The sequence below is a fragment of the Taeniopygia guttata genome, chromosome 32, assembly GCF_048771995.1.
Source record: "Taeniopygia guttata chromosome 32, bTaeGut7.mat, whole genome shotgun sequence".
NCBI classification, from domain to species: domain Eukaryota; kingdom Metazoa; phylum Chordata; class Aves; order Passeriformes; family Estrildidae; genus Taeniopygia; species Taeniopygia guttata.
In genome coordinates, this window is record NC_133057.1 from 568,359 (window position 1) to 594,973 (window position 26,615).

Here is a 26,615-nt window from a genome sequence, read left to right on the forward strand (position 1 = left end):
TTAAAATTTATGTTGGTTTTTTTGGGTTTTTTGTAGCTTTTTTTTTGTTTTTTTGAGTCTCAGGAATTTCTAAGCTCACCTTGGGACCACCACACTTTAAGTCCCTCCGGGGTTATTTTGGGGTCCCTTTTTCCCCCTCTGGGGTGTTTTTGGGGTCCCCTTTGACTCCCCCTCCCCCCACAGGCCGAAGGGGCGGAGCCGGGGGCGGAGCCTGCGGCGGGGGCGGGGCCAGAGGAGGAGGGGGCGGGGCCAGACAAAGCGCCCAAGGCTGAGGACGGCGACAAGGAGGGCGGGGCCAAGGTGGGTGGACACGCCCCTTCTGACCACACCCCCTTTCTGTTAGCCACGCCCCTTTCTCACAAACCACACCTCCTTTAAACAAACCACACCCATTTTTAATAAACCACACCCCTTTAAAAATAAACCACACCCAATTTCTAATAAGCCACACCCCTTTTAAAGGAACCACACCAAATTTCTAATAAGCCACACCCCCTTTTAAATAAACCACACCCATTTTCTAATAAACCACACCCCCTTTTACCAAACCACACCCAATTTCTAATAAACCACACCCCTTTTAAATAAACCACACCCAATTTCTAATAAACCACACCCCTTTTAAATAAACCACACCCAATTTCTAATAAACCACACCCCTTTTAAATAAACCACACCCAATTTCTAATAAACCACACCCCTTTTTAAATAAACCACACCCATTTTCTAATAAACCACACCCCTTTTAAAGGAACCACACCTTTTAAAAAGAAACCTCACCCTTTTCTCTTAGCCACGCCCCTTTCTCACAAACCACACCCCCTTTAAACAGACCACACCCATTTCCTGATAAACCACACCCCTTTTTAAATAAACCACACCCAATTTCTAATAAGCCACACCCCTTTTAAATAAACCACACCCATTTTCTAATAAACCACACCCCTTTTTTAAGGAACCACACCCAATTTCTAATAAACCACACCCCTTTTTAAACAAACCACACCCATTTTCTAATAAGCCACACCCCTTTTAAAATAAACCACACCCAATTTCTAATAAACCACACCCCTTTTTAAATAAACCACACCCATTTTCTAATAAGCCACACCCCTTTTAAAATAAACCTCACCCAATTTCTAATAAGCCACACCCCTTTTTAAATAAACCACACCCCATTTTAATAAGCCACACCCCCAATAGCCCCTCCCATGTAAGCCCCGCCCCTCTCCACAAGCCACACCCCTTTATTGGCTCCTCCCACCCTCATTAAACCCCTCCAATCCCCTCCCCTCCCTCATTTCCCGCCAAAATTAAGCCCCGCCCCGTACCCCAAGCCACGCCCCTTTGCCCCAAGCCCCGCCCCTTTACCCCAAGCCCCGCCCCTTCCCCCAAGCCCCGCCCCCTGACGCCCCCTCCCATTTGGTGCGCCCCCTGCAGGCGCGGCCGCGCCAGCGCAGCCGGGACAGCGAGGAGGGGGACAGCGACAGCGGGGACAGCGAGGGGGGGGCACGGAGACCCCCCGGCAAGGACGGTGAGGGGTCCTGGGGGGTCCCGAGGGGTCCTGGGGGGGTCCCAAGGGGTCCTAGAGGGGTCCCGAGGCGTTTTGGGGGGGTCCTGGGGGCGTTCTAGGGGGTCCTGGAGGGTCCTGAGGGGTCCTGAGGGGTGTTGGGGGGTCCTGAGGGGGTTCTGAGGGGTTTTGGGGGGGTCTTGGGGGGTCCTGGGGGGTCCTGAGGGGTCTTGGGGGGGGTCCTGGAGGGTTCTGAGGCGTCCTGGGGGATCCTGGGAGGTCCTGAGGGGGCCTGGGGGTGTCCTGAGGGGTCCTGGGGGGTCTTGGTGGGGTCCTGAGGGCGTCCTGAGGGGTCCTGGGGGGTTCCTGAGGGGTCCTGAGGGGTTTGGGGGGGGTCCTGGGGGGTCCTGAGGGGGTCCTGAGGGGTCTTGGGGGGGTCCCAGAGGGTCTTGGGGGGGCCTGGAGGGGTCCTGGAGGGGTCCTGGGGGGTCCTAGAGGGTCCTGAGGGGTCTCCGGGGGGGTATTTGGGGTCTCTGGGGGGGTATTTGGGGTCTCTGGGGGGTATTTGGGGTCTCTGGGGGATTATTTGGGGTATCTGGGGGGGTGTTTGGGGTCTCTGGGGGGGTATTTGGGGTCTCTGGGGGGGTATTTGGGGTCTCTGGGGGGTGTTTGGGGTCTCTGGGGGGGTATTTGGGGTCTCTGGGGGGGTATTTGGTGTCTCTGGGGGGTATTTGGGGTCTCTGGGGGGGTATTTGGGGTATTTGGGGGGGTATTTGGGGTCTCTGGGGGGGTATTTGGGGTATTTGGGGTCTCTGGGGGGTATTTGGGGTCTCTGGGGGGGTATTTGGGGTCTCTGGGGGGATCCTGAGGGGTCTCTGGGGGGGTATTTGGGTATCTGGGGGGTATTTGGGGTCTCTGGGGGGGTATTTGGGGTCTCTGGGGCGGTATTTGGGGTCTCTGGGGGGTATTTGGGGTCTCTGGGGGGTCCTGGGGGGTCCTGAGGGGTCCTGTAGGGGTCCTTAGGGGGTCCTGAGGGGTCCTGGGGGGTTCCTGAGGGGTCATTGGGGGGTCCTGGGGGGTCCTGGAGGGTCTCTGGGGGGGTATTTGGGGTCTCTGGGGGGTGTTTCGGGGCACCCCTGACCCCTGCAGGTTTTGGGGCGCCCCCTGACCCCTGACCTTTGCCCCCAGAGGAGCCGAAGGAGGACAAAGCCCCCGCCGGGGGCGCCGGGGCCGGGACCCCTCCCCCCTTGGGGACGCCCCCTCCCCCCAAGGGCCGGGAGGGGGTCCCGGGGGGGGTCCCCGAGGCGCGGCCGCGGGCGCTGCACAAAACCTGCTCGCTGTTCATGCGCAACATCGCGCCCAACATCGCCCAGGCCGAGATCGTCGCGGTGAGAGGGGACACGGGGATTGCCAAAAATCACCATGAAATACCCCAAAATCGCCATGAAATAGCCCAGAATTACCCGGGAATAGACAAAAATTACCCAGGAATAGCCAAATATTGCCCTGAAATACCCAAAAATTACACTGAAATAGCCAAAAATCGCCCGGGAATAGCCAAAAGTTACCCTGGAAAACAAAAAATCACATGGGAATAGCCAAAAATCACCATGAAATAGCAAAAAATTGCCCTGAAACACAAAAAAATCACCCTGAAATACCCAAAAATCGCCATGAAATAGCCAAAAATCACCGGGAATACCCAAAAATTACACGGGAATAGACAAAAATCACACGGGGATTGCCAAAATCACCGGGAATTGACAAAAATTACACTGGAATAGACAAAAAATCGCCCTGGAATAGACAAAAATCACCATGAAATACCCCAAAATCACCCTGAAATACCCAAAAATTACCATGAAATAGCAAAAAATCACCCTGAAATACCCCAAAATCACCCTGAAATACCCCAAAATCTTCTGCGAGTGCAAAAATTACCCTGAAATACTCCTGGATCACTCTGAAATACCCAAATTTCCCCTGAAATACCCAAAATTTACCCTGGGAGCACAAAAATTACCGAAGAACACCCTAGGAGTCCCAAAAATCACCCTGAAATAGCCAAAAATTACCCTGAAATACCCAAATTTACCCTGAAATACCCAAAAATCACCCTGAAATACCCCAAAATCACCCTGAAATACCCAAATTTACCCTGAAATACCCCAAAATCATCCTGGGAGACCCAGAAATTACCCTGAAATACCCAAAAATTCCCCTGAAATACCCAAAAATCACCCTGGGAGCCCCAAAAATTACCCAAAAATCACCCTGTTAGCCCCAAAAATCTCCCTGGGAGACCCAAAAATTACCCTGAAATAGCCAAAAATTATCCTGAAATACCCAAAAATTATCCTGAAATACCCAAAAATTACCCAAGAATACCCTGGGAGTCCCAAAAATCACCCTGAAATAGCCAAAAATCATCCTGGGTACCCAAAAATGACCCTGAAATAGTCAAAAATTACCCTGAAATACCCAAAAATTATCCTGGGTACCCAAAAATTAGTTTAGGAGACCCAAAAAATACCCTGGGAGCCCCAAAAATGACCCTGAAATAGTCAAAAATTATCCTGGGTGCCCAAAAAATCAGCCTGGGAGCCCCAAAAATACCCTGGGAGACTCGAAAATCATCCTGAAATACCCAAAAATCTCCATGAAATAGCTAAAAATTGCCCTGAAACACAAAAAATCACCCAGAATTGCCAAAAATCACCATGAAATAGCCCAGTATTGCCCTGGAATACAAAAAATCACCCAGGAATAGACAAAATTCACCCGGGAATAGCCAAAAATCACACGGGAATTGCCAAAAATCTCCATGAAATAGCCAAAAATTGCCCTGGAATACAAAAAAATCACCCTGAAATAGCCAAAAATCACCCTGAAATACCCAAAAATCACACAGGAATAGACAAAAATCACACGGGGATAGCCAAAAATTACCCTGAAATAGCCAAAAATCGCCCTGGAATAGACAAAAATTACCCGGGAATAGCCAAAAATCACCCGGGAATAGCCAAAATTCATCTGGGAATAGCCAAAAATTACACTGGAATAGCCAAAAGTTACCCTGAAACACAAACAAATCACCATGAAATAGCCCAGAATGGCCCCAGAATACAAAATTCACCCTGAAATAGCCAAAAATCACCCGGGAATAGCCAAAAGTTACCCTGGAATACAAAAAATCACCTGGGAATAGCCAAAAATTGCCCTGGAATAGCCAAAATTCACCCTGAAATAGCAAAAAATCATCCTGGGAGACCCAAAAATGACCCTGAAATAGTCAAAAATTACCCTGAAATACCCCAAAATCACTCTAGGAGCACAAAAATTACCCTGAAATAACCCCAAAATCACCTTGAATTAGCCAAAAACACCCTAAAATACCCAAATTTACCCTGCAATACCCAAAAATCACCCTGGGAGACTCAGAAATTACCCTGAAATAGCCAAAAATCATCCTGAAATACCCAAAAATTACCCTGAAATACCCAAAAATTATCCTGAAATACCCAAAAATGACCCTGGGAACCCAAAAATTACCCTGAAATCACCCTGGGAGTCCCAAAAATCACCCTGGGAGTCCCAAAAATCACCCTGGGAGCACAAAAATCACCCTGAAATACCCAAAAATTACCCTGAAATACCCAAAAATTATCCTGGGAGACCCAAAAATCACCCTGAAGTACCCAAAAATTATCCTGGGTGCCCAAAAAAATCAGCCTGAAATACCCAAAAATCCCCCTGGGGGACCCAAAAATTAGCCTGGGAGCCCCAAAAATTACCCAAAAATCACCCTGTTAGCCCCAAAAATCTCCCTGGGACCCCCCCAAAAATTACCCGGAAACCCCCAAAAATGACCCCAGAGCCCCAAAACCCCCCGAATTCCCCCCAAAAACCGCTGCCCCCCCCCGTTCCGCAGCTGTGCAAGCGCTACCCCGGGTTCATGCGCGTGGCGCTGTCCGAGCCCCAGCCCGAGAGGAGGTGAGGAATTGGGGGGTTTTGGGGTTTTTGGGGGATTTTGGGGGATTTGGGGGGAAATTTGGGGGTTTTTGGGGGTTTTGGGGGGAATTTGGGGTTTTTCGGGGGGGGATTTTGGGGGGAATTTTGGGGGGTTTTGGGGGAAATTCGGGGTTTTTTGGTGGTTTTGGGGGGGGTTTGGGATTTTTTGGGGGGGAATTTTGGGGGAAATTTTGGGGGATTTTGGGGGAATTCAGGGGGGGAGTTTGGGATTTTTCAGGGGGGGATTTGGGGGAAATTTTGGGGTGTTTTGGCGGTTTTGGGGGGATTTGGGATTTTTCAGGGGGGATTTTGGGGGTTTTGGGGGGAATTCGGGGTTTTCGGGGAAATTTGGGGTTTTTCAGGGGGGGATTTTGGGGTTTTTGGGGGGAATTTTGGGGGATTTGAGGGGAATTCAGGGGGGGAGTTTCAGGTTTTTCAGGGGGGTATTTTGGGGTTTTTGGGGGGAATTCGGGGTTTTGGGGGGAATTTGTGGGATTTTGGGGGAATTCAGGGGGGGAGTTTGGGATTTTTCAATATGGGGATTTTGGGGCATTTGGGGGGAATTTTGGGGGATTTTGGGGGAATTCCGGGGGGGCGTTTGGGATTTTTCGGGGGGGGATTTGGGGTTTTTGGGGGGAATTCGGGGTTTTGGGGGGAATTCAGGGGGTTTTGGGAGATTTGGGGAAAATTTGGGGTTTTGGGAGGGTATGGGATTTTTCAGGGGAAAATTTGGAGGGAATTTGGGGGGTTTGAAATTTTCGAGGGGTTTTTGGATGAATTTGGGGAGATTTGGGGGAAATTCAGGGGTTTTGGGGTGAATTCGGGGTTTTGGGGGATTTTGGGGGGTTTTGGGGGGTTATGGGATTTTTCAGGGGAAAATTTGGGGGTTTTGGGAGAGAATTTTGGGGTTTTTGGGGCTCACAGAGAAGTTTTTCCCCTCAGGTTTTTCAGGAGGCCCTGGTTGGATTTTGGGTGGAATTTTGGGTGGAATTTGGGGGATTTTGGGGCTCAGTGAGGTTTTGATCCCCTCAGGTTCTTCAGGAGGGGGTGGGTGGGATTTTGGCTGGAATTTTGGGTGGAAATTTGGGGTTTTTGGGGCTCACAGTGAGGTTTTTCCCCTCAGGTTCTTCAGGAGGGGCTGGGTGGGATTTTGGGTGGGATTTTGGGTGGAATTTGGGGGATTTTGGGGCTCACAGAGAAGTTTTTTCCCTCAGGTTTTTCAGGAGGCCCTGGTTGGATTTTGGGCGGGATTTTGGGTGGAATTTTGGGGTTTTTGGGGCTCACAGAGAAGTTTTTCCCCTCAGGTTCTTCAGGAGGGGCTGGGTGGGATTTTGGGCGGAATTTTGGGTGGAATTTTGGGGATTTTGGGGCTCACAGAGAAGTTTTCCCCTCTCAGGTTTTTCAGGAGGCCCTGGTTGGATTTTTGGTGGGATTTTGGGCAGAATTTTGGGGTTTTTGGGGCTCACAGAGAAGTTTTTCCCCCCAGGTTTTTCAGGAGGCCCTGGTTGGATTTTGGGTGGAATTTTGGGTGGAATTTGGGTGTTTTTGGGGCTCACAGAGAAGTTTTTCCCTCAGGTTCTTCAGGAGGGGGTGGGTGGGATTTTGGGCAGAATTTTGGGTGGAATTTTGGGGTTTTTGGGGCTCACAGAGAAGTTTTTCGCTCAGGTTCTTCAGGAGGGGCTGGGTGGGATTTTGGGTGGGATTTTGGGTGGAATTCGGGACATTTTGGGGCTCACAGAGAAGATTTTCCCCTCAGGTTTTTCAGGAGGCCCTGGTTGGATTTTGGGTGGAATTTTGGGTGGAATTTGGGGGATTTTGGGGCTCACAGTTGGGGTTTTCCTCTCAGGTTTTTCAGGAGGCCCTGGTTGGATTTTGGCTGGAATTTTGGGTGGAATTTGGGGAATTTTGGGGCTCACAGAGAAGTTTTTTCCCTCAGGTTTTTCAGGAGGCCCTGGTTGGATTTTGGGTGGAATTTTGGGTGGAAATTTGGGGTTTTTGGGGCTCACAGAGAAGTTTTTCCCTCAGGTTCTTCAGGAGGGGGTGGGTGACCTTCGACCGCAGCGTGAACATCAAGGAGATCTGCTGGAGCCTGCAGAACATCCGGGTGCGTTTTGGGGCAAAAACGGGCGGGTTTGGGGCTGGGGCGGGTTTTGGGGTCGTTTTGTGCAATTTGGGGCGGTTTTGGAGGATTTTGGGGTGATTTTAAGGCGATTTTGCTTTGGTTTTGATGGGGTTTGGGATGGTTTTGTTGGATTTTGGGGTAATTTTGGTGGATTTTGGGGTGGTTTTGTGCAGTTTGGGGTGGTTTGATGGATTTTGGGGTGGTTTTAGGGTGATTTTGATGAATTTTGGGGTAATTTAGGGGTGATTTTGGGGTGATTTTGGCTGTTTTTGGGGCTCCCAGCTGCGGGAGTGCGAGCTGAGCCCCGGCGTGACCCGGGCTGGGTTTTGGGTGTTTTTAAGGCGATTTTGATGGTTTTTGGGATGGTTTTAAGTCGATTTTGATGGTTTTTGAGGCGATTTTGGGCTGATTTTGATGAATTTTGGGCTGTTTTTCTCCCCCAGCTGCGTGAGTGCGAGCTGAGCCCCGGCGTGACCCGGGCTGGGTTTTGGGGTGTTTTTAAGTCGATTTTGATGGTTTTTAGGGTGATTTTAATGAATTTTGGGCTGATTTTGATGAATTTTGGGCTGTTTTTTTCTCCCCCAGCTGCGGGAGTGCGAGCTGAGCCCCGGCGTGACCCGGGCTGGTTTTTAAGTCGATTTTGATGAATTTTTGGGTTAATTTTGGGCTGATTTGGGCTGTTTTTCTGTCCCCCAGCTGCGGGAGTGCGAGCTGAGCCCCGGCGTGACCCGGGCTGGTTTTTAAGGCGATTTTGATGAATTTTGGGCTGATTTTGACGTTTTTTGGGCTGTTTTCTCTCTCCCAGCTGCGTGAGTGCGAGCTGAGCCCCGTCGTGAACCGGGCTGGGTTTTGGGGTGATTTTGATGGATTTTGGGCTGATTTTGGGCTGATTTTGACGTTTTTTGGGGTACATTTCTCCCCCCCAGCTGCGTGAGTGCGAGCTGAGCCCCGGCGTGAACCGTGCTGGATTTTGGCGTGGGTTTGATGAATTTTGGGATGGTTTTTGGGATAATTTTGCTGTTTTTCTCCCCCCCAGCTGCGCGAGTGCGAGCTGAGCCCCGGCGTGAACCGGGACCTGACGCGGCGCGTGCGGAACGTCTCGGGGCTGACGCAGCACCGGCCGGTCGTGCGCCACGACATCAAGCTGGCCGCGCGCCTGGTGCAGGCGCTGGACGCCCGCGCCCGCCTCTGGAGCCCCCCGGGCACCGACGGGACCCCCGGGGACGGAACCGGGGATGGGACCACCGGGGACGGGAGCGGGACGGCCGAACCGCCGCCGCCCGCGCAGCCCGGGGTGAGACACCGAAACCGGGGGTGATTGGGGGGTCCTGGTGGGTCTGGGGGGTCATTGGGGGGTTTTGGAGGTCATTGGGGGGTCCTGGAGGGTCATTGAGGGGTCCTGGGGGGTCATCAGGGCATCACCAGGGGTCATCGAGGGGTTTTGGGGGTCATCGGGGCATCACCGGGGGTCATCAGGGGGTTCTGGGGGGTCATCGGGAGGTTCTGGGGGGTCATCAGAGGGTTATAGGGGGGTCCTGGGTGGTCCTGGGGGGTCATCAGGGGGTCCTGGGGGGTCACTGGGGTCCTTGGGGGATCATTGGGGGGTTTTGGGGGGTCACCGAGGGGTTTTGGGGGTTCCTGGAGGGTCATTGGGGGGTTCTGGGGGTCATTGGGGGGTCATCAGGGGGTTCTCAGGGGTCTTCAGGGGGTCCTGGGGGGTCATCAGGGGGGACTGGAGGGTCATTGAGGGGTCCTGGAGGGTCATTGGGGGATCCTGGGGGGTCATTGGGAGGTTCTGGGGGGTCCTAGGGGGTTTAAGAGGGTCATTGGGGGGTCCTGGGGGGTCACCAAGGGGTTTTGGGGGGTCCTGAGGGCTCACCAATGGGTCCTGGGGGGTCATTGAGAGGTCCTGGGGGTGTCCTGGGGGGTCATCAGGGGGGCCTGGGGTTCATCGGGGGTCCTGGGGGGGTCACCAAGGGGTTTTGGGGGGGTCCTGGGGTTTCACCGAGGGGTCCTGGGGGATCACTGGGGATCACTGGGGGGTCCTGGGGGGTCATCAGAGGGTCATAGGGGGGTCCTGGGAGGTTGTCAGGGGGTCATTGGGGGGTCCTGGGGGGTCATCAGAGGATCCTGGGGGGTCATCGGGGGGTTCTGGAGGGTCATTGGGGGTTTTGTGTGGTCACCAGGGGTCCTGGGGGGTCATCAGGGGGTCCTGGGGGGTCCTGGGGGGTCATCAGGGGTGTCCTCAGGAGCTCATTGGGGTCACTGGGGTCACCGGGATGTCCTGAGGGGGTCACTGGGCTCACTGGGGTGGCCTGGGGGGGGGGTCACTGGGGTCCTTTGGGGGTCACCAGGGTCCTTTAGGGTGTCCCCAATGTCCCCAAATCTCCCCAATAATGTCCCCAATGTCCCCAATGTCCCCCAATGTCCCCAATGTCCCCAATGATGTCCCCAATGTCCCAAATGTCCCCAATGTCCCCCCAGGCGCAGAACCCGGTGCTGCGGCACATCACCGATTACCTGATCGTGTCCCCAATGTCCCCAATGTCCCCAATGTCCCCAATGATGTCCCCAATGTCCCCAATGTCCCCAAATGTCCCCAATGTCCCCAATGTCCCCAATGTCCCTAAAGGTGTCCCCAATGTCCCCTCACAGGCGCAGAACCCGGTGCTGCGGCACATCACCGATTACCTGATCGAGGAGGTCAGCGCTGAGGAGGAGGAGCTGCTGGGACAGGGACAGGGACAGGGACAGGGACAGGGACAGGGACAAGGACAGGGACAAGGACAGGGACAAGGACAGGGACAGGGCGTGGCCACGGCCGAGGACGGCGCCCGCGAGACCAACCCGGCCGAGGTCACCGTGGAGCGCGACGAGAAGCTGCTCAAGGTGTGACCCCCGGTGTCCCCCGGTGTCCCCTGGGGTCATCAGTGTCCCCAAAGTGTCCCCAAGTGTCCCCATGGTGTCACCAGTGTCCTGAGACTGTCCCCAGAGTGTCCCCAGGTGTCCTTAGGGTGTCCCTGAATGTCCCCAGAGTGTCCCTGGGTGTTCTCAGGTGTCCCCAGGTGTCCCCAGAGTGTCCCCAGGTGTCCTCAGAGTGTCCCAGAGTGTCCACAGAGTGTCCCCAGAGTGTCCCCAATGACCCCAAAGTGTCCCTGAGTGTCTTCAGAGTGTCCCCAGGGTCTCCAAACTGTCCCCAGAGTGTCCCCAGGTGTCCTCAGAGTGTCCCCAGTGTTCCCTGAGTGTCCCCATGGTGTCACCAGTGTCCTCAGAATGTCCTCAGGGTGTCCCTGGGTCTCCTCAGGTGTCCCCAGGTGTCCTCAGAGTGTCCCTGAGTGTCCCCAGAGTGTCTCCAAAGTGTCCCCGAGTGTCCCCAGAGTGTGCCCAGGGTCTTCAAAGTGTCCCCAGAGTGTCCATGGCTGTCCCTGGGTGTCCCCAAGTGTCCTCAGGGGTCCCCAGAATTTCCCCAATGACCCCAAAGTGTCCCTGAGTGTCTTCAGAGTGTCCCCTCAGTGTCCCCAAGTGTCCTCAGGGTGTCCCTGGGTCTCCCCAAGGTGTCCCCAAGTGTCCTCAGAGTGTCCCCAGAGTGTCTCCAGAGTGTCCCTGAGTGCCCTCAGAGTGTCCCCAGAGTGTCCCCAGGTGTCCCCAAAGTGTCCCTGAGTGTCCTCAGAGTGTCCCCAAGTATCTTCAGAGTGGCCCCAGGGTCTTCAAAGTGTTCCCAGAGTGTCCCCAGGTGTCCTCAGGGTGTCCCCAGAGTGTCTCCAAAGTGTCCCTGAGTGTCCTCAGAGTGTCCCCAGGGTCTCCAAAGTGTCCCCAGAGTGTCCCCAGGTGTCCTCAGGGTGTCCATGGCTGTCCCTGAGTGTCCCCAGAGTGTCCCTGGGTCTCCTCAGGTGTCCCCAGGTGTCCCCAGAGTGTCTCCAGAGTGTCCCCAGAATGTCCCGAGTGTCCCCATGTGTTCCCAGAGTGTCTTTAGAGTGTCCTTGGGTGTCCCCGGCTGTCCCTGGGTCTCCTCAGGTGTCCTCAGAGTGTCCCTGGATGTCCCCAGAGTGTCCCCAGGTGTCCTCAGGGTGTCCCTGGGTGTTCCCGAGTATCCCCAGAGTTTCCCCAATGACCCCAAAGTGTCCCTGAGTGTCCTCAGAGTGTCCATGGCTTTCCCTGAGTGTCCCCAGGTGTCCCCAGAGTGTCCCTGGCTGTCCCTGAGTGTCCCCAAGTGTCCCCAGTGTCCTCAGAGTGTCCCTGAGTGTCCCCAGAGTGTCCCTGGGTGTCCTCAGAGTGTCCCCAAAGTGTCTTCAGAGGGTCCTCAGAGTGTCCTCAGAGTGTCCCTGGCTGTCCCTGAGTGTCCCCAACTGTCCCCAGGTGTCCTCAGGTGTCCCCAGAGTGTCCATGGCTGTCCCTGAGTGTCCTCAAGTGTCCTCAATGTCCCCAACCCCCCCAATGTCCCCAACCCCCCCAATGTCCCCAATGTCCCCAATGTCCCCGATGTCCCCAATGTCCCCAATGTCCCCGATGTCCCCTGGCTGTCCCCAATGTCCCCAATGTCCCCAATGTCCCCTGGCTGTCCCCCCAGGTTCTGGACCGCCTCCTGCTGTACCTGCGCATCGTTCACTCGGTCGATTACTACAACACCTCCGAGTACCCCAACGAGGACGAGATGCCGAATCGCTGCGGGATCATCCACGTGCGGGGCCCGCTGCCGCCCAACCGCGTGTCCCACGGCGAGGGTGAGCCCCAAAATCCCCCAAATTCACCCCAAAATCACCCCCAAACCAACCGCGCATCCCGCAGCAAGGGTGAGCGAAAAAACCCCCAAATTCACCCCAAAATCCCCCAAATTCACCCCAAAATCACCCCAAACCAGCCGCGTGTCCCACGGCGAGAATGAGCCCCAAAAACCCCCAAATTCACCCCAAAAACCAACCCAAAACCCAACTGCATCCACGTGCGGGGCCCGCTGCCGCCCAGCCGCGTGTCCCACGGCGAGGGTGAGCCCCAAAATCCCCCAAATTCTCCCCAAAATCACCCCAAAAACAACCGCGCCTCTCACGGCGAGAATGAGCCCCAAAAACCCCCAAAATCGCCCCAAAAACCGCCCCAAAACCCAACCACATCCACGTGCGGGGCCCGCTGCCGCCCAACCGCGTGTCCCACGGCGAGGGTGAGCCCAAAAACCCCCAAATTCACCCCAAAATCACCCCAAAAACAACCGCGCATCCCACAGCAAGGGTGAGCCAAAAAACCCCCAAATTCACCCCAAAAACCGCCCCAAAACCAACCGCTGTGGGATCATCCACGTGCGGGGCCCACTGCCACCCAACCGCGTGTCCCACGGCGAGGGTGAGCCCCAAAAACCCCCAAATTCACCCCAAAATCACCCTGAAACCAACCGCGCCTCTCACGGCGAGAATGAGCCCCAAAATCCCCTAAATTCACCCCAAAATCACCCTGAAACCAACCGCGTGTCCCACGGCGAGGGTGAGCCAAAAAACCCACAAATTCACCCCAAAATCACCCTGAAACAAATCGCGTGTCCCACGGCGAGGGTGAGCCAAAAAACCCCCAAATTCACCCCAAAAACCAACCCAAACAAAACCCAAAAACAACCACGTGTCCCACGGCAAGGATGAGCCCCAAAACCCCCATTTTTACCCCGTTTTAACCCATTTTTGCCTTATTTTAACCTGTTTTTTCCCCATTTTAACCAATTTTACCCCGTTTTTTTCCCCGTTTTTCCCAATTTTTGGGTTTTTTTCCCCAGTTTCGGAGTGGCAGCGCCTTTGCCGCCCGCCTGGCCCCGCTGCCAGTGACCCCAAATCCCATTTTCACCCCGTTTTTACCCCAATTTAACCCTTTATACCCCATTTTTTCCCCGTTTTTTCCCCATTTTTCCCGTTTTTTCCCCGTTTTTCCCAATTTCCCGTGTTTTTTCCCCAGTTTCGGAGTGGCAGCGCCTTTGCCGCCCGCCTGGCCCCGCTGCCAGTGACCCCAAATCCCATTTTCACCCCAATTTAACCCTTTATACCCCATTTTAACCCTTTATACCCCATTTTTACCCCATTTTTTCCCCATTTTTCCCGTTTTTTCCCCGTTTTTCCCAATTTCCCGGTTTTTTTCCCCAGTTTCGGAGTGGCAGCGCGCCTTTGCCGCCCGCCTGGCCCCGCTGCTGGCCGGCCCCGGGGCCGTGCCCGAGGAGGAGGCGCAGAGACTCGGCCGGAAGGACCCCGAGCAGGAGCTGGAGAAGTTCGTCAGCGCCAACACGCAGGAGCTCGGCAAGGACAAGTGGCTGTGCCCCCTCAGCGGGAAAAAGTTCAAGGTGGGACACTTGGGGACATTTGGGGACATCCCCGAGGTCATCGGGGTCATTGGGGACATTGGGACACGTTTGGGGACATTGGGGACACGCAGGAGCTCGGCAAGGACAAGTGGCTGTGTCCCCTCAGCGGGAAAAAGTTCAAGGTGGGGACATTTGGGGACATTTGGGGACACTTTGGGGACATTTGGGGACATTTTGGGGACACTTTGGGGACATCTGGGGACATCCCCGGGGTCACTGGGGTCATTGGGGACATGTTTGGGACATTGGGGACACATTTGGGGTTATTTGGGACACATTTGGGGACATTTGGGGACATCCTCGGGGTCATTGGGGTCACGTTTGGGGCATTTGGGACACATTTGGGGCATTGGGGACATGTTTGGGGTCATTAGGGACATGTTTTGGGACATTAGGGGGACTTTGGGGACATCCTTGGGGACACTTTGGGGACATTTGGGGACATCCCCGGGGTCATTGGGGTCACCTTGGGGTCATTGGGGTCATGTTTCGGGATCATTGGGGTCATTGGGGACACATTTGGGACATTTGGGACACATTTGGGACATTGAGGACACGTTTGGGGCATTGGGGACACGTTTGGGACATTGGGGACACCCAGGAGCTCGGCAAGGACAAGTGGCTGTGTCCCCTCAGCGGCAAAAAGTTCAAGGTGGGACATTTGGGGACACTTTGGGGACATCCTCGGGGTCATTGGGGTCATTGGGGACACGTTTGGGGTCACTGGGGACACGTTTGGGACATTTGGGACACGTTTGGGACATTGGGGACACGTTTGGGGCATTGGGGACACGTTTGGGGACATTTGGGGACATCCTCAGGGTCATTGAGGTCACCTCGGGGTCATTGGGGTCATGTTTCGGGTCATTGGGGACATTGGGGACACCCAGAGCTCGGCAAGGACAAGTGGCTGTGTCCCCTCAGCGGCAAAAAGTTCAAGGTGGGACATTTGGGGACATTTGGGGACACTTGGGGACATTTGGGGACACTTGGGGACATTTGGGGACATTTGGGGACATCCCCGAGGTCATTGGGGTCATTTGGGACACGTTTGGGGACACATTTGGGACATTTGGGACACGTTTGGGACATTGGGGACACTTTGAGGACATCCTTGAGGTCATTAGGGACATCCTCGGGGTCATTGGGGTCATTTTTGGGACATTGGGGACACTTTGAGGACATCCTTGGGGACACTTTAGGGACATTTGGGGACATCCTCGGGGTCCTTGAGGTCACCTCGGGGTCATTGGGGACACATTTGGGGTCATTGGGGTCATTTGGGACTCGTTTGGGGTCATTGGGGACACGTTTGGGACATTGGGGACACGCAGGAGCTGGGCAAGGACAAGTGGCTGTGCCCCCTCAGCGGGAAAAAGTTCAAGGTGGGACATTTGGGGACACTTTGGGGACATTTGGGGACATTTGGGGACATCCCCGAGGTCATTGGGGTCACCTCGGGGTCATTGGGGTCATTGGGGACACGTTTGGGGTTATTTGGGACACGTTTGGGGACATTGGGGACACGTTTGGGGTCATTGGGGTCACGTTTGGTGTCATTGGGGACACTTTGGGGACATCCTTGGGGACACTTTAGGGACATCTTTGGGGACATTTTGGGGACATTTAGGGACATTTGGGGACATCCTCGGGGTCATTTGGGACATTTGGGTCACGTTTGGGGTCATTTGGGACACGTTTGGGGCATTGGGGAGACTTTGGGGACATCCTTGGGGACACTTTGGGGACATCTGGGGACATTTGGGGACATCCTCGGGGTCATTGGGGTCATTGGGGACACGTTTGGGGACACGTTTGGGGTCATTTGGGACACGTTTGGGACATTGGGGACACCCAGAGCTCGGCAAGGACAAGTGGCTGTGTCCCCTCAGCGGCAAAAAGTTCAAGGTGGGACATTTGGGGACACTTTAGGGACATTTGGGGTCACATTTGGGGTCATTGGTGACACCTTGGGGTCATTGGGGACATTTGGGGACATCCCTGGGATCATTGGGGTAATTTGGGACACATTTGGGGTTATTTGGGACACGTTTGGGGTCATTGGGGACACTTTGGGGACATCCTTGGGGACACTTTGGGGACATCTGGGGACATCCTTGGGGTCCTTGAGGTCACCTCGAGGTCACTGGGGACACGTTTGGGACATTGGGGACACTTTTGGGACATTGGGGACACTTCTGGGGTCATTGGGGAGACTTTGGGGACATCCTTGGGGACACTTTGGGGACATTGGGGACAGTGGAGAGTTGATGTCCCTGATGTCCCCAATGTCCCCAATGTCCCCAATGTCCCCAATGTCCCCAATGTCCCCAACGTCCCCAAATGTCCCCCAATGTCCCCAATGTCCCCAATGTCCCCAATGCCCCCAATGCCCCCAATGTCCCCGATGTCCCCAATGTCCCCAATGTCCCCAAATGTCCCCAACGTCCCCGATGTCCCCAATGTCCCCAATGTCCCCGATGTCCCCAATGTCCCCAATGTCCCCAATGTCCCCAATGTCCCCAATGTCCCCGATGTCCCCAATGTCCCCAATGTCCCCAAATGTCCCCAACGTCCCCAATGTCCCCAATGTCCCCAAATGTCCCCAAATGTCCCCAATGTCCCCAATGTCCCCAATGTCCCCAAATGTCCCCAACGTCCCCGATGTCCCCAATGTCCCCAATGTCCCCAATGTCCCCAATCCCCCCAATGTCCCCAATGTCCCCCCAATGTCCCCAATGTCCCAAATCCCCCCAATGCCCCCAATGTCCCCAATGTCCCCAAATGTCCCCAATGTCCCCAATCCCCCCAATGCCCCCAATGTCCCCAATGTCCCCAATGTCCCAAATCCCCCCAATGTCCCCAAATGTCCCCACTGTCCCCAATGTCCCCAATGTCCCCAATGTCCCCCCAATGTCCCCAATGTCCCCAATCCCCCCAATGTCCCCAATGTCCCCAATGTCCCCAATGTCCCCAAATGTCCCCTCTGTCCCCAGGGCCCCGAGTTCGTGCGCAAGCACATCTTTAACAAGCACGGGGACAAGATGGGCGCCGTGCGCAAGGAGGTTTTGTTCTTCAACAACTTCCTGATGGACCCCAAACGGCCATCACTGCCCGAGGGGGGCAAGGGGCCGCCAGGTGAGTGTCACCTGTGTCACCTGAGTGTCACCTGAGTGTCACCTGTGCCATCCCTGTGCCATCCCTGTGTCACCTGTGTGTCATTGTCACCTGTGTGTGACCCCTGTGTGTGACCCCAAACGGCCGTCGCTGCCCAAGGGGGGCAAGGGACCCCCAGGTGAGTGTCACCTGTGTCACCTGTGTCACCTGTGTGACCCCTGTGCCATCCCTGTGTCACCTGTGTTATCCCTGACTCACCTGTGTGACCCCTGTGTGACCCCTGTGTGACCCCAAGCGGCCGTCGCTGCCCGAGGGGGGCAAGGGACCCCCAGGTGAGTGTCACCTGTGTCACCTGTGTCACCTGTGCCATCCCTGTGTCACCTGTGCCATCCCTGTGCCATCCCTGTGTCACCTGTGTGACCCCTGTGTGACCCCCCTGTGTGACCCCAAACGGCCGTCGCTGCCCGAGGGGGGCAAGGGACCGCCAGGTGAGTGTCACCTGTGTCACCTGTGTCACCTGAGTGTCACCTGTGTGTCACCTGTGTGTCATTGTCACCTCTGTGTCACCTCTGTGTCACCTGTGCCATCCCTGTGTCACCTGTGTGACCCCATGACCCCCATGTGACCTTTCTGTGTCCCCTCCCCAGGGTCAGGGTCCCCTCCCCCCACCTTGGGGACACTTCTGGTGACCCCTGGGTGACCCCCAGGTGACCTCTGACCCCTATTTGACCCCAGGGCTGACCCCGGGGGCGCTGCCCTACCCCCCCCCCAGTCCCTGTGACCCCTGACCCCTGGGTGACCCTGTGTGACCCCATGACCCCTGTGTGACCCCTGTATGACCTTTGACCCAGGGCTGACCCCGGGGGCGCTGCCCTACCCCCCCCAGTCCCTGTGACCCCTGACCCCTGTGTGACCCCCGTGTGACCTCTGTGTGACCCCTGTGTGACCTTTGACCCAGGGCTGACCCCGGGGGCGCTGCCCTACCCCCCCCAGTCCCCCCAGGGGCTGCTGCCCTACGGGAGCCCCCGACCCCCCATGATGGGCTACGGAGGTAATTCGGGGCGAAATCGGGGGGATTTGGGAAAATCGGGGAAATTTGGGAAAATCAGGGAAAATTCAGGGGGTTTGGGGGAAATTTGGGGGGTTTGGGGGGATTTTGGGAGATTTTGGGGGAAATTGGAGGAATTTCAGGAAATTTGGGGGGGTTGGGGGGAAATTTGGGGGATTTTGGGGGGATTAGGGGGAAATCGGGGGGTTTGGGGGAAATTTGGGGGGTTTTGGGAAATTTGGGGTGTTTGGGGGAAATTGGGGGGGGTTTGGGGGAAATCGGGGGGGTTTGGGAAAATTGGGGGGATTTGGGAAAATTTGGGGGATTTTCTGAAAATTGGGGGGGTTTTGATGGAATTCAGGGGGGTTTTGGGAAAATTGGGGGTTTTGGGTGGTTTTTGTGTGTTTTTTGTGGTATTTGGGTATTTTTTGGGATATTTTGGGATATTTTGGCTATTTTCGGGTGTTTTTAACCCTTTTCTCCCCGCAGGATCCCACCTGTACCCTACGGGGGTTTCGGGGTGGTTTTTGGGGATATTTTTGTGGGGTTTTTGGGGTATTTTTGGTGTTTTTTGGGAGATTTTGGGTATTTTTGGACATTTTTTGATATTTCGGGATTTTTTAACCCTTTTTTTCCCGCAGGATCCCACCCGTACCCCCCCGGGCCCTACGGGGGTTCGGGCTGGTTTTTGGGGGTATTTTGGGTGTTTTTTATGGGGTTTTTTGGGGTATTTTTGGTGTTTTTTGGGAGATTTTGGGTATTTTTGGAGATTTTGGGATATTTTGGGATTTTTAACCCTTTTTTCCCCGCAGGATCCCACCCGTACCCCCCCGGGCCCTGTGGGGGTTGGGGCTGGTTTTTGGGGATATTTTGGGTGTTTTTTGTGGGTTTTTTGGATATTTTGGGTATTTTTGTGCGGATTTCGGTATATTTGGGATATTTCGGGATTTTTTAACCCTTTTTTCCCCACAGGATCCCACCCGTACCCCCCCGGGCCCTACGGGGGTTTGGGCTGGTTTTTGGGGATATTTTGGGTGTTTTTTGTGGGGTTTTTTTGGGGTATTTTTGGTGTTTTTTGGGAGATTTTGGGTATTTTTGGATATTTTTGGATATTTCAGGATTTTTTAACCCTTTTTTCCCCGCAGGATCCCACCCGTACCCCCCCGGGCCCTACGGGGGTTTGGGGTGGTTTTTGGGTGTTTTTTGTGGGGTTTTTTGGAGTATTTTTGGTGTTTTTTTGGGGATTTTGGGTATTTTTGGACATTTTTGGATATTTCAGGATTTTTTAACCCTTTTTTCCCCGCAGGATCCCACCCGTACCCCCCCGGGCCCTACGGGGGCCGCGGCAGCTACGAAACCTTCCGGGGGCAGGGGGGGGCCGGGGGGGGGTACCTGAACAAACCCCGCAGCAGGTGAGGGGGGACCCCAAATTCGGGATGGGGGACCCCAAAACGGGACCGGGGACCCTGAAAATGGGGTGGAGGGCCCCAAAATTGGGATTGGGCACCCCAAAAATCGGGATGGGGACCCAAAAAATGGGATCACGGACCCTAAAATTGGGATTGGGGACCCTAAAAATGGGATTGGACCCCAAAAATGGGATCGGGGACCCCAAAAATTTTGGAGTATTTGGGGTATTTTGGGGTGTTTTGGGCGGATTTGGGTGGATTTTGGGGCATTTTGGGTGGATTTTGGGGGATTTTGGGGTGCTTTGGGCTGGTTTTTGGGTATATTTTGGGGGTATTTGGGGGTATTTTGAGTGTATTTGTGGGGTATTTTAAGATGCATTTTGGGGGATTTTGGCTTTATTTGGGGTGTATTTTGGGGTATTTTGGGTGAATTGGGGTATTTTGGGGCAGGTTTGGGGTATTTTGGGGCAGATTTGGGGTTGGGTGCATTTGGGGCATTTTGGGTGGATTTGGGGTGTATTTTCAGGTATTTTGGGTGAATTTGGGGTATATGGGGGGAATTTGGGGCATTTGGCTGCATTTGGGGTATTTTGGGCTGGTTTTGGGGCATTCTGGCTGTATTTTGGGGTATTTCACTGTATTTTTGGGTATTTTGGGTATATTTGGGATATTTTGGGGTATTTTTTGTATTTTGAAGTACTTTGGGATGTATTTTGGGTGGATTTTGGGATATTTTGGGATGCATTTTGGGGCAGATTTGGGGTATTTTGGGCTGGGTTTGGGGCAGATTTGGGGTATTTTGGGGTATTTCAGTGTATTTGGGGTATTCTGGGTGCATTTGGGGTGCTTTGGCCGGATTTGGGGTATTTCAGGTGGATTTGGGGTGGATTTGGGTGCATTTGGGGTATTTTGGGCTGGTTTTGGGTATTCTGACTGTATTTCGGGGTGTATTTTTGAGTATTTGGGGTATTTGGGGTCAGTTTTTTGTCAGATTTGGGGTATTTTGGGGCATTTGGGGTCAGTTTTTTGTCAGATTTGGGGTATTTTGGGGCATTTGGGGTCAGTTTTTTGGCGGATTTGGGGTATTTGGGGCTGTATTTTTGAGTATTTGGGGTATTTGGGGTCCGTTTTTTCTGGGATTTGGGGTATTTTGGGCTGTATTTGGGGTTATTTGGGGTCAGTTTTTTGCCGGATTTGGGTTATTTTGGGCCCGTTTTTTGTTGGATTTGGGGCATTTGGGGTCGGTTTTTTGTCGTATTTGGGTTATTTGGGATCTGTTTTCTGCCGGATTTGGGTTATTTTGGGTCAGTTTCTGTCAGATTTGGGGTATTTGGGGTCAGTTTTCTGTTGGATCTGGGTTATTTTGGGCCGATTTGGGTTATTTGGGGTGTATTTTTGTCGTATTTGGGTTATTTTGGGCTGTTTTGGGCCGTTTTCGGGGTGCTGACGCGCTGCCCCCCAGGCTGGTCCGGGGGGACCCCCGCGCCATCGTCGAGTACCGGGACCTGGACGCCCCCGAGGACGTGGATTTCTTCTGACCCTCCCCCACCGCGGCCCCGCCCCCTTTGTACGGCCCCGCCCCCTCATTTCAATAAAGCGGCTCCGCCCACCCCAAAACGCGGATTTCGGGGAAATTTTGGGAAATTTGGGGTTTTTGGGGCAGTTTTGGGCACAGAATTGGTGGTTTTGGGGAAGTTTTGGGAGATTTCGCGGCAAATTCGGGAGTTTTTGGGGCAGTTTGGGGGATTTTGGGGCAGTTTTGGGGTTTTTGGGCAGTTTTGGGGTTTTGGGGGTGGTTTTGGGGCAGTTTTGGGGTTTTTTGGGGTGGTTTTGGGGCACTTTTATGGTTTTTGGGGGTGGTTTTGGGGTTTTCACAGCAGTTTTGGGACTTTTGAGGTTTTGGGGGCAGTTTTGGGGTTTTCACACCAGTTTCGGGAGTTTTGAGGTTTTTGGGGCAGTTTTGGGGTTTTTGGGGCAGTTTTAGGAGCCAGATTTGGGTGGTTTCGGGGCGGATTTAAAGGTTTTTAAGAAAATTTGTGGTTTAAGTCACATTTGGGGGTTTTGGGAGGATTTTGGGGCATATTTGGGGTTTTGGGGGCATTTTGAGGGATTTGTGGTCAGTTTTGGGGTTTTTTTGCGCCACTTTTGGGATTTTTGCTGCAGTTTTGGAGGTTTTGAGGCACTTTGGGGGATTTGGGAATTTTTGGGGCAATTTGGGGATTTTTGGGATTTTTTGAGCTCAGAAGGGGGCGGGGCGATCTCAGGCCCCGCCCCGTGACGTAACACATAATTAACTCTGACAACTCGATCGTTTATTGGTTGGCGATTTCGGCCCCGCGGCCAATCAGCGGCGAGGTCCCGCCCCTCCACCAATCAGGAGCGGAGGGCGGCAGAGGCCGCTCGCCATTGGCTGTCGCCCAGCAACAGCCGTGACGTCATCGGGAGTGTATCATCGCGGCCAATCAGCGGCGAAGACGCGGCAGCGGCCGCTCCCATTGGACGGCGGCTGCACCAATGGGGGGCGGGGGGCGGAGCCTCATCCTTAAAGGGGCCGCGATGATTTTGATGATTTTTGGGCGATTTTGACGATTTTTGAGTTTTTTGGATGATTTTTTTGGTTGGTTTTGATGATTTGGATGATTTTTGATGATGGGACGGGTTCTCTCCAATTTTTACAGTTTTTTTTCCATTTTTACGCTGTTTTTTTCCGGTTTTCGGCCATTTTTTCCGGATTTTTCCGCCGTTTTTGCTGTTTTTTCTCCATTTTTCCCGTTTTTGCCGTTTTTCAGCCCATTTTCGTGCCTACAGCGCCATGGCGGCCCAGCCCAGGATGAGCACGTTGATTTTGATGATTTTTTGTCCATTTTTGCTGTTTTTTCACCCTTTTTCCCTGTTTTTGCAGTTTTTTCGCCGTTTTTGCCGTTTTTTCCCATTTTTCCTGTTTTTGCCGTTTTTCAGCCCATTTTCGTGCCTACAGCGCCATGGCGGCCCAGCCCAGGATGAGCACGTTGTTTTTGATGATTTTTTTCCCGTTTTTACCATTTTTTTGCTGTTTTTTCGCCATTTTTTCGCCGTTTTTTCCGTTTTTTTCCCATTTTTCCTGTTTTTGCCGTTTTTCGGCCCATTTTTGGCGCCTACAGCGCCATGGCGGCCCAGCCCAGGATGAGCACGTTGTTTTTGATGATTTTTTGTCCATTTTTACCATTTTTTTGCCGTTTTTTGCAGTTTTTTCGCCGTTTCTTCGCCGTTTTTCCCGTTTTTTCTCAATTTTTCCCATTTTTGCCGTTTTTCAGCCCATTTTCATGCCTACAGCGCCATGGCGGCCCAGCCCAGGATGAGCAGGGAGCCCCCGAGCGGCGCCGCCGCCGCCCCCGCCGGGTCCCCGGTCAGGCCCTGCCGGTACAGGGGGGCGCAGAACAGCCCCACCCCCCCCAGCAGCAGCGACCCCGCCTGCGGAGAATTCGGGGGGAAATTGGGGATTTTGGGGATTTTGGGGGGATTTGGGGGGATTTTTGGGGAGATTTAGGGAAATTTGGGGGATTTTGGGGGGATTTTGGGGATTTGGGGGAGATTTGGGGAGATTTGGGGGATTTTGGGGGGATTTGGGGAGATTTGGGGGATTTTTGGGGTGAATCTGGGGGATTTTGGGGAGATTTTTGGAGCAATTTCAGGGCAGATTTTTGGGGTGATTCAAGGCAGATTTTTGGGGTGAATCTGGGGGATTTTTGGGGTGAATTTGGGGGTTTTGGGGCTGATTTTGGGCAGATTTTTGGGCTGATTTTGGGCAGATTTTTGGGGCGATTTCGGGGCAGATTTTTGGGCAGATTTTGGGCAGATTTTTGGGGTGATTTTAAGCAGATTTTTGGGGTGATTTTGGGGGATTTTTGGGGCTATTTTGGGGCAGATTTTTGGGACAATTTCGGAGCAGATTTTTGGGGCGATTTCGGGGCAGATTTTTGGGGTGATTTTGGGGGATTTGGGGCTCACCAGGTGGGGCCGGCGGCAGTGGGGCACCGCCAGCAGGGCCAGGCTGTGCAGGAGGTGGAAGCGATTGGCGATCTCGTACAGCTGGGATGAATTTTTGGGGTGAATTTTGGGCTTTTGGGGGTTTTTGACATTTTTTTGAGGTTTTTTTGGGGATTTTTTGGGTTTTTTTGGGGGTTTTTTCCCCCTCCTCACTCACCTCCTTCTGATACTCGTCGCGGTCGCTGCGGCGCATTCCTGGGGGGGTGGGGGGTCAGCGACCCCCAAAATCCCCCCAAATTTCCCCAAAATCCCCCCCAAAATCCACCCAAATCCCCCCAAACCCCACCAAAAACCCCAAATTCCCTAAAATTCCCCCAAAACCACCCAAATCTCCCCAAACCTCCCCTAAATCCCCACAAACCCCCCCCCAGGACCCCCCAAATCTCCCCAAATCCCCACATAAATCCCCCCAAATTTTCCAAAATCCCCCCCAAGCCGCCCCAAATCTCCCCCAAATTCCCCCAAATTTCCCCAAATCCCCCCAAATTTCCCCAAAATCCCCCCCGCGCCCCTTTTCCCACCGTGGGCCCCGTAGGCCGCGGCCGCCACGGCGGCGGCTCCGCTGAGCGCCCCGACCCGTCCCCACAGCGCCGCCATTGCCGCCGGCCCCGCTTCCGCTTCCGCTTCCGCTTCCGCCCTTCTCTTCCGCCTTCTCTGCCCTCTCATTGGCCGAGAGGCGCGTCAATCAAAATGGCAGCGTGGCCAATGGGAGCGCGCGGAGAGGGTCCCGCCCCCTCCTGGCGCCGCCTGGTGGAGGAAAAAGGAAACGCAGCGACCGCCGGGGGGATTTTGGGGGAATTTGGGGGGTTTTGGAGTTTTTGGGGAATTTTTTGGGTTTTGGGGGAATTTGGGGGTTTTAGGGATTTTGGGGGAATTTGGGGACTTTTGGGGGTTTTGGGGTTTTTGGGGTTTTGGGGATTTTTGGAGTCTTTTGGGATTTTTTTGGGTTTTTGGGGGTTTTTGGAGTTTTTGGGGGAATTTTGGGGATTTTGTGGGTTTTGAGGTTTTTGGGATTTTGGGGGAATTTGGGGATTTTGGGGTTTTGGGGATTTTGGGGATTTTTGGAGTTTTTGGGGATTTTTTTGGGTTTTTGCGCATTTTTGGGGAGTTTTGGAGTTTTGGGGAATTTTGGGGAATTTTTGGGTTTTGGGGGATTTTTTGGGGATTTTTTTGGGGTTTTTGGGGGGCTCTGACCCCCCCCCAGTGTCCATGGTGGGGGAGAGGAAGAGGAGGATGAGGAGGAAGAGGAGGAGGATGAAGATTTGGGGGCAATGAGGATGATGAGGATGAAGAGGAGGATGAGGATGACGATGGCGATGAAGACGAAGACGAAGACGAAGATGAAGATGAAGATGAAGATGATGAAGATGATGCTGAGGAAGGCCAGGGGTGATGCTGAGGATGAGGATGATGATGATGATGATGAAGATGATGCTGAGGAAGGCCGGGGGTGATGACGATGGTGAAGATGATGATGAGGATGAAGGCTGGGGGTGCTGAGGATGATGATGAAGATGAGGAAGGCCGTGGGTGATGATGATGAGGATGATGAGGCTGAAGGCCGTGGGCGCTGCCGAGCCCGGCGACGATGACGCCGATGACGCTGACGATGATGATGAGGGTGGGGAGGAAGGCCCGGGGGCCGTCCCCGCGCGCGGCGCCGCCCCCCGGAGCAGGAGCGGGAGGAGGAGGAGGAGGAGGAGGAGGAGGAGGAGGAGGAGGAGGAGGAGGAGGAGGAGGAGGAGGAGGAGGAGGAGGAGGAAGAGGCGGCGGCTCCGGCCCGGGAGGGACCCGCGGCCGCTCCGCTCCGGCTCCTCCGGCCCCGCCATGGCCCCCCCGCCCCGGTGAGCGCCGCGACCCCCCCGCGGGGGGGAGGGGAGGGTGGGGGAGGGGGTGGGGGAGGGGCGGGTGGGGGAGGGGCAGCCCAAACCCCCCCCCCCCCGCTTTTATTCTGGGACCCCCAAATTGGGGATGGGAGGGGGATGGGGGGGGGGGATGATGGTGGGGGAGGGGTTTGGTTTGGGGGAGGGGGGGTCGCGAACCCCCAAAACCCCCCCGGGACCCCTCCCCCACCCCCCCAGCCCCTCCCCCCCCCCCCCCGGGATGCTCCGGAACTCCCGTTGCCACGGCGACGCTCCGGGCTCTGTTCCCATGGCAACCGTGGGGTGGGGGGGGGTGGACCAGCATCCCCCCACCCCCCCCCCAAACAAATTTTGGGGATTTTTTTGGGGGGGTTTGCCGAAATTTGGGATTTTTGGCGGATTTTTTTGGGTTTTTTTGGGTTTTTTTGGGGGTTTGGGCCTGGCGGGGTCCCGGGGGGGTTCCGGGGTCGCGGGGGGGGTTCCGGGACCCCCATCCCCCCCCCCCCACCGCTGATGGTTTGTTCCGTTTCTCTTCCCCCCCCTCCCCCCCCCCCGCGATCGCCCCTCCCCATTTCCCATCGTCCTTTTGGGCCCCCTCCCCCCACCCCCCCCACTCCGCCCCTCCCCCATCCCTGACCCGCGACCCCCCCGTGACCCCCCCGTGGCCCCCCCAATTCTCCCGCCCCAAAAATCCCCAATTTTCCCCCAAAAATCCCCAATTTCCTCCCAAAAATCCCCATTTCCCCAAAAATCCCCAATTTTCCCCCAAAATCCCCAATTTCCCCCCCAAAACCCCCAATTTTCCCCAAAAATCCCCAATTTTCCCCAAAAATCCCCAATTTCCCCCCCAAAATCCCCAATTTCCCCCCCAAAATCCCCAATTTTCCCCCAAAAATCCTCAATTTTCCCAAAAAATCCCCAATTTCCCCCAAAAATCCTCAATTTCCCCCCCAAAACCCCCAATTTTCCCCAAAAATCCCCAATTTTCCCCCAAAATCCCCATTTTCCCCCCAAAATCCCCAATTTTTCAAAAAAATCCCCCAATTTTCCCCCAAAATCCCCAATTTCTCCCCCAAAATCCCCAATTGTCCCCCAAAATCCCCAATTTTCCCCCTAAATTTCTCCCCCACAAATTCCCCCAAATTTGCCCCAAATTCTCACGTTTCTCCCCCATTTCCC

At 54.5% G+C, this 26,615-nt stretch overlaps 3 protein-coding genes across 4 annotated transcripts in view; 1 reads left to right on the top strand and 2 right to left on the bottom strand.

The window, feature by feature from the left end:
• SRRT (serrate, RNA effector molecule) overlaps nt 1-21,168 on the top strand; it is a 35,354-nt gene extending 14,186 nt beyond the window's left edge. The window contains exons 7-19 of one of the 2 annotated variants that reach the window (XM_072920556.1): nt 184-300; nt 1,441-1,534; nt 2,699-2,898; nt 5,442-5,503; nt 7,547-7,625; nt 8,680-8,937; nt 10,299-10,532; nt 12,211-12,364; nt 13,760-13,953; nt 16,971-17,112; nt 18,050-18,142; nt 19,446-19,551; nt 21,011-21,168. In XM_072920556.1, the coding sequence (XP_072776657.1) occupies nt 184-300; nt 1,441-1,534; nt 2,699-2,898; nt 5,442-5,503; nt 7,547-7,625; nt 8,680-8,937; nt 10,299-10,532; nt 12,211-12,364; nt 13,760-13,953; nt 16,971-17,112; nt 18,050-18,142; nt 19,446-19,551; nt 21,011-21,086 (1,809 nt within the window). In that variant the 3' untranslated portion in view covers nt 21,087-21,168. Of the gene's footprint in view, nt 1-183; nt 301-1,440; nt 1,535-2,698; nt 2,899-5,441; nt 5,504-7,546; nt 7,626-8,679; nt 8,938-10,298; nt 10,533-12,210; nt 12,365-13,759; nt 13,954-16,970; nt 17,113-17,942; nt 18,002-18,049; nt 18,143-19,445; nt 19,552-21,010 lie in introns of those variants that run through there. The other variant, XM_072920557.1, reaches the window with a different exon arrangement.
• A 679-nt stretch (nt 21,169-21,847) lies between these two features.
• On the bottom strand, nt 21,848-24,253 carry TMEM256 (transmembrane protein 256). The gene is made up of 5 exons (XM_072920579.1): nt 24,096-24,253; nt 23,732-23,769; nt 23,536-23,616; nt 22,891-22,998; nt 21,848-22,555 (listed from the first exon to the last, which is right to left on the bottom strand). Exons 1-5 carry the CDS (start codon nt 24,238-24,240, stop codon nt 22,520-22,522), a joined length of 408 nt encoding a protein of 135 aa, XP_072776680.1. The 5' UTR covers nt 24,241-24,253; the 3' UTR covers nt 21,848-22,519.
• A 245-nt stretch (nt 24,254-24,498) lies between these two features.
• Nucleotides 24,499-25,434, bottom strand: LOC140681150 (uncharacterized; the record flags this gene model as incomplete). Its single annotated transcript, XM_072920522.1, has 1 exon — nt 24,499-25,434. A coding segment is annotated over one exon (936 nt), but the record flags the coding sequence as incomplete, so codon positions are not given.
• Between the last annotated feature and the right edge of the window lie 1,181 nt (nt 25,435-26,615).

Coding starts and splice junctions, on each gene's coding strand:
- TMEM256 (XM_072920579.1), bottom strand. CDS start 24,240: ATGAGAGGGCAGAGAAGGCGGAAGAGAAGGGCGGAAGCGGAAGCGGAA. Junction 23,770..24,095: donor CGCGGCCTACGGGGCCCACG/GTGGGAAAAGGG, acceptor CCACCCCCCCAG/GAATGCGCCGCAGCGACCGC. Junction 22,556..22,890: donor CGGCGCCGCTCGGGGGCTCC/CTGCTCATCCTG, acceptor ATCAAAAACAAC/GTGCTCATCCTGGGCTGGGC.